Consider the following 7,271-nt stretch of genomic DNA (forward strand, 5'->3'; position numbering starts at 1 on the left):
ATCAAACTAACGAAGACGATGACGTCATCAGCGATCATTTTTTTTAATCTCCGTTTAATCATCATAATCCTTAACAGCGAAATCATCATCGTCGTCGTCTTCATCATCGTCAGCGATAATAATATCACTAATGGTAATGGAAATTACTATGATAATAATAATAATGATAATGACAATAGTAATAATAATAATGATAATAAGAATAATAACAATTGTAATAATTGTCATCGTCGTCGTCATCATCACCGTCATCATCATCATCACAACAAACCATCCTGGCATTTATCCCCGGAGAATGACGTCATCTGACAATCGCACTCGTTGCCTCCCCACTCCTGAACGCATACACCGTTGTTATGGCAACGCTTTTCCGCCATTTTGTTTTTGTCGTCGTTGTTGATGTTGTTGATGTTGTTGATGTTGTTGTAGATGTTGTTGATGTTGTTGTTGATGTTGTCAGATGCAATCATGGATCGTTCGCAAACATTTTCCGGTTCTGAAAAAAAACAAAAAAAAACGAATATTTTTATTCATTGTTTTTGGAAAAAATTTTAAATTTGATACGGCATTCCCTTATTAATTTTCCATTGTTTTAGTTTGAAATTCTACATTTCAATTCATTCATTTTCCAGTATATCATTTGATGTGTGAAGCAGAATTTTTTAATAATGATAATATAGTCAAAGACAAAGAAGATGATGAGAAAACAAAAAATTTTTTATTCGCTGGTTTTTGAAAATGAATTTCTAAAATTCTGTGGCGATGATGCAATGTTGATGAGGAAACTGACAAAACATGGTGAGAAATAAAATTAACGACAATAAGGATGATGGTTTGGATGATGATAATGATAACAACAAATGCCAATGATGACGTCATAGTACTCATCGTCATCATCTTCATCATCGTCGTCATCATCAGCGGTCCCATTTAGAAGTTACAAAAGTTAATCTGACGCACTCACCGAGACATCCCTTTACAATTGAAACCTCATCGGTCGACTTATTTCCGGCTGCCGCTATGACGTCATACGGAAAATCGTTGAATATCACGTGACTGCTAACGCAACCGTGAAAGCCCCGCCCGTCAGATTTTACCGATGACGGAAGCTGATGATGGGGTGGAGGAAATTGAGAGGGAAATCTTTGAGTGGGGTTAGGGCTGAGCCCTCCAAAGTAGACCACGTTGTCTGGGGAGAGATCGAGGTAGATGGATTGTTTGGAGTTGATGTTGTTGTTGTTGATGTTGTTGTCGTTGTTGTTGTTGTTGTTAGCCTGTTGTTATTTAGCAAAATTTAAAAAATGTTGTGCGAATTTTGTTGCTAAAAACCAAAAAACTAATTAGAATATCAACAAGAAACTTTTGAATATAAATGGCGTAATAGTAAGAACAACAACAACAACAATAGCAACATGAAAAACATCAACAACGAAAAAATAATGACAACAACAACAACAATAATAATATTAATAATAAAAGAAGGAGTAATAATAAAATTAGATAATAAAGACCACAGAAAAATGAAAAATGCTTGAATCAAAATGGCAAGCGTGACTTATTTGTCGTGCTATTCAATCATCTAGAAACAACAACAACAATAATAATAATGAAGATAATAATATTAATAATTACAATAATAATAAAAATAATAAAATGAATTAAAATATTTAGTTATCGCCGAATGTCAATCAACTAACTTATCTCAGATCTTACATTAGTGAAAAAATTTTTCGGAAAAATTTCGCTGGAAGAACATTTTTTTTTGCTTTTCCATAGCAGCAGCAGCAGCAACAACAACAACAACAACAATAATACTAATAACATCTACTACAACAACTTTATCTTTATACTAGCAATTGCAACAACAACAAAAACAACAAATTCTCATCAGGTATAACAACATCATCGTCAAATATAACATCATCAACGATAATATGTAGCAACCGCTATCTGTCATAATTTTCGATTAAGTAAAAGTATTAAAACGAAAAAAAAATACTTAAATTAAAATTCATTCACATTAGGTTAGTAAAAAGAGTCAATTAAAGAGTCATTATGCGTATGACCGATAGATGGAACAGTCATAAAATTCAACCGACCGAATTTTGAATGATCGGAGAACCGTCTGTCCAATGGTAGTTAGTGATGTCATTGTCGATGTAAACAAGAACGGTGTACAGTGTTTGTCGGTGAATTATTATTCTATGCCACAGGCCGTCATTTAATTTTCTATGCTGACGTTGTTGTTGTTGTTGTTGTTGTTTTGGTGTTTCGTGTTGAAGTTCTCGCCATTTTTGCTGCTGTTTGCGTGGGCTATCATTTGAAGAATTGTGGTTGACTCGTTGTGGATAATGATACTGTTGTTTTTGTTGATGTTGATGCTGATGTTGTTGTTGATGTTGTGGTTGTTGTTGATGTTGTTGCAGTACAACCACCCCGCCCCCAGCATCGTATGAACACCTTAAATGACCGTTATGTATCTCTAAGGCAAAAAAATCACGATGTTGTTGTTGTTGTTGATGTGGTTTCCATTTTTGTCGTTGTTGTTGTTTATCGGTAGAAGATGCGAACAACAAAAGGCAGTCAGACGCGAATGTGCGTATCTGCTTGTTGTGTTATTCATGTTTACGTGTTGTCGATGTTGTTGTTGGCTGTTTGAGTGTTGTTGTTTATGTTGTAAATGTGTTGGTTATGTATCGGTGGGCTCTGTTTTATCATGTTTTGCGTTGTTGTTAAACTGTGGTGACATTGTTGTAGTTGTATTATTATTATTATTACTACTATTATTATTATTATTATTATTATTACTATTATTGACATATCATTTTTCTCTTTTTTCAACTTTTAAAATTTAAAACAATTTAACGGTAGCAATTGCTTCATGCGGCCATTGTTACCGCGGCGCGTTTCTTAGCCACATTATATAGCGCTTCCTAAAGAACAACAATAGCAACAACAACAGCAGCAACAACAACAATAGTAATAATAATAACTATAGTACCAGCAACAACAAAAACGTCGATATTAATTTCAACAAAATTTCAATTCAGAAAGACGTAAACAATAAACACACACGTTAAAAAACAGTTCATGAAAACATGTTTGAACGAGCTCAAGAAAAGCAATAAAAAAGAAAGAGAAAGAGAAAGAGAGAGAGAGAGAGAAAGAGAGAAAGAGAGAGAGAGAGAGAGAGAGAGAGAGAGACTACTACTATCACTACCTTATCATTATTGTTGTTGTTGTTGTTGTGGGCAGCGTGACATTCGACAACGAGAATGATGATTTTTTATCGATAAAAGCATTTCATTATTTAGAATTTTTGTTGATGTAGTAGTTGTTGTTGCAGTGGTAGTAGTAGTAGTAGTAGTAGTAGTAGTAGAAGTAGTAAATGACTTTGTCGTTACATTTTGATGTTGACGTTTCAAGGATTTTCATTAAGTCTCTTTTGTTGTTTATGTTGGGGTTTATTATTTTGTCAATTTCATTCATTCATTCATTCATTCGTTCGTTCGTCCGTCCGTCCGTTCGTTTGTTTGTTCGTTCGTTCGTTCATTCATTCATTCATTCATTCATTCATTCATTCATTCATTCATTCATTCATTCATTCACTCACTCATTCATTCATTCATCCATTCATTCATTCATTCACTCATTCCATTTTTTGTTGATGCTCTTGTTTTTAATCGCCTTTTATGTATGATTGATTTTTCCATTCTGTAAGCGTGTAATGGTGTTTTCGTGGCTAATTTAGTTGCGTTTCGGCGGTTGTTAGTATTTATAACTTATTGTAGTATTAGCCGTAGTTGTGGCTGATGTGGCTACTACTACACGTAGCAGCAGTAGCCGAAGCAGCATCAGTAGTAAAAGTAAGAGTTAAAAAAGTGGTAATACTAGTAAAAGTAATAGTAGTATTACCGCTAGAAGTAGTAGTAGTAGTAGTTGTTGTTGTGTCGTAGTTGTTGTTGTTGTTGTCGTAGTAGTTGTTGTTGTTTTAGTAGCAGAAGTAGTTGCAGTAGTAGTTGTAATATTAGTAGGGGTATTATTTCAATTTATTTTCAATCTATTTCTATAAAAGTAGTTTAATTCTCAGATTTTTCAACACACAATATTCGCATTCATTCCGAACTCAATCAACTATCTATTTTTCTATTTATTTGTTCATTCATTCGCTCATTCATTTATTCCTTAATTCATTAATTCATTCATTCAATTAATCATTCGTACGTACGTTAATTTACTAAATCATTCAAATAGTTATTTTTCATTCGTTCATTCGTTTTTCAAATTAATCATCTACTCATTCAATCGTTCATTTGTTTATGTACTCGTTCACACACAAACACACCACACACAACACACACAAACACACACACACAAAAGCACACAAACACACAAATAACAATCAAGCGAGTCACCATATATCGAACATATATAAACAGGTCAAAACCACAGCGGACACACAAACAAACAACCAAACCAAAAAAAACAAAATGGCCGCCACCGGAAATAGAAAAAAACGAAGATCGTAAATAAATTTGAGTTTGTGACCGATAATTAATCTAGACAGTTCAGTCAGACTGGAGGAGAATGAACGGATGAACGAAGTAATGAACCAACAAATAAAACAAACATTTTTATGAACACACGCGCGCACACACACACACACGTACAGCCAAGAATACACTCAACACTCACTACAAACACGTACACACATATACACACACTCCAACACACACACACACACGCATACATACACATACATAACTATACTACAACAAATACGTACGCACACACTTACTACTACTACTACTACTACTACTACTACTACTACTACTACTACTACTACTACTACCACCTACTACTACGCAATCACACGCGCACACACACACGCGCACACTTAAACAAAATACAATGAGCGTTTTAAAGAAATATTTTTTTTTACAAACCTAAAATCTTGCCAAAAAATAAAACAAATTAAAAATATAAACCTCGCTTCGATCAAAAAACACGGCAATAAAAAAAAATTCATCTATTTTTTCAAATTTTTCTCAATTTTTTTTCCTATTTTTTATTTTTTCAGGAATTTTGCAGTATTAAATAAAAACAGACATGCGATTGACGGGCGGTGTGTGTATTTCTAAGGCTTCTCTATTACTATCGTAAAAATGTCTACTCTTTGATATTATTATTATTATTAATACAACTTCTACTACTACTACTACTGCTACTGCTGCCGCTACTACTATTACTACTACAACAAAAACTACTACTATTATTATTTCTACAAATACTACTACTACTATTATTACTGCTACTCATAATAATAATAACTATAAAAATAATAATATTAATAAATATTATTATGATAAATATATTTAAAATAATAATAATAATAATAATATTTGCCAGCTATAGCTACCGCCATTAAATGCACGGATGGTTTTTAAATTGATGTGCTGGCTTATATTTGAGCAATTTTTACTATTATTTTATCCGAATGTTATTGCTTTTTTATTGGTTAATAATAATAATAATAATAATAATAATAATATTATTATTAATAATAATAATAACGCTTTTAAAATTTTTAAATCTAATCAATGAAACAATTTATCGTCATTACCTTCATTCATATTTTATGTGCTAGTTTAATTACAGTTAAATATTAAAATAATAGAAATAATAATAATATTATTAATAATAACAATAATAATAATAACAACAATAATAATAACAATAATAATAAAATGTCATATTATTTGTTTGTTTTTTATTATTATTATTATAATGGGTTATGCTTTCCAATGTAAGCCAGGTTCTGAATGTTTATTGTTGACTTTGGATGCGGTTGGATGATTTGGCTTATTGTCCGTTGGCACACGCTAGCAAATAAATACACACATACATACATACATACATATATACATTCATACATACATATATACATACATACATACATACATACATACATATATACATACATACATACATACATACATACATATATACATTCATACATACATACATACATACATACATACATACATACATACATACATATATACATACATACATACATACATACATACATATATACATTCATACATACATATATACATACATACATACATACATACATACATATATACATACATACATACATACATACATACATATATACATTCATACATACATACATACATACATACATACATACATACATACATATATACATACATACATACATACATACATACATACATACATACATACATACATATATACATACATACATACATACATACATACATATATACATTCATACATACATACATACATACATACATACATGCATACATACATATATATATACATACATACATGCATCCATTCATTCAGTTGTTAATTCATTCATTATCTAATAATTTTAAAAATCATTAATTCCTTAAAAATCAAGGGAGCTTATTTTTTTTTAGTCATTATTCTGGAATTGAAATATAACCAGGCAGCTGAGATACGTGTTAGGTTAATCACTCTTGATAACCATTTGAAAAAAAAATAATTTTTTATAATTTTTTCAAAAAGATTGGTCAACAAACTGTTGACCAAAAAATTTTCATGTAACCATTGTATGCAACGTGAACAAGGTGCATGATACACGCTTAAATTTGTTCGTCATTAAACTTAGAGCAAGGTTGAGAGCGAAGAAGAAGGAAAAAAATAAGAGAGAGGGAAAGAAAATGAAAAGAGAAGAGAGAGAGTGAGAGAGAGAGAGAAAATGAGAGAGAGAGAAAGAGAGAGAGAGAAAGAGAGAGAGAGAAAAGAAGAGAAAGAGAGAAAGAGAGAAAATGAGAGAGAGAGAAAGAGAGAGAGAGAAAAGAAGAGAGAGAGAGAAAGAGAGAGAGAAAGAGAGAGAGAGAAAAGAGAGAGAGAGAGAGAAAGAGAGAGAGAGAAAATGAGAGAGAGAGAGAAAGAGAGAGAGAGAGAGAGAAAGAGAGAGAGAGAGAAAGACAATGCAGAGTAGAAATTCTGTAAATTCATCGAACGATTTTATTGTAATAAAATGAACATGAACCTCTAACACATACCATGTAGGTATGTTTCATGTATAATTAAAAAACAAAACAATTGATACATGCAACAATCGCATCACGTAGACATACAAATAAACAATTATACAAAAAATATGAAAATCATACAATACAAAGCAGAAACGTACAATCAAGACCATAATATACAATACAAATGTAAAAAACATACAATACACCGCA

The 7,271-nt window shown here is 31.5% G+C and overlaps 1 protein-coding gene across 1 annotated transcript; it reads right to left on the reverse strand.

Moving 5' to 3' along the window:
* Positions 1-260: 260 nt before the first annotated feature.
* On the reverse strand, positions 261-2,449 carry HELRODRAFT_173496 (hypothetical protein; the record flags this gene model as incomplete). The annotated part of the gene is made up of 3 exons (XM_009020102.1): positions 261-496; positions 965-1,274; positions 2,240-2,449. The coding sequence occupies 3 exons, from the start codon at positions 2,447-2,449 to the stop codon at positions 261-263; spliced, it is 756 nt and encodes a 251-aa protein (XP_009018350.1).
* Between the last annotated feature and the right edge of the window lie 4,822 nt (positions 2,450-7,271).

This window comes from Helobdella robusta (genome assembly GCF_000326865.2).
Source record: "Helobdella robusta unplaced genomic scaffold HELROscaffold_26, whole genome shotgun sequence".
NCBI classification, from domain to species: domain Eukaryota; kingdom Metazoa; phylum Annelida; class Clitellata; order Rhynchobdellida; family Glossiphoniidae; genus Helobdella; species Helobdella robusta.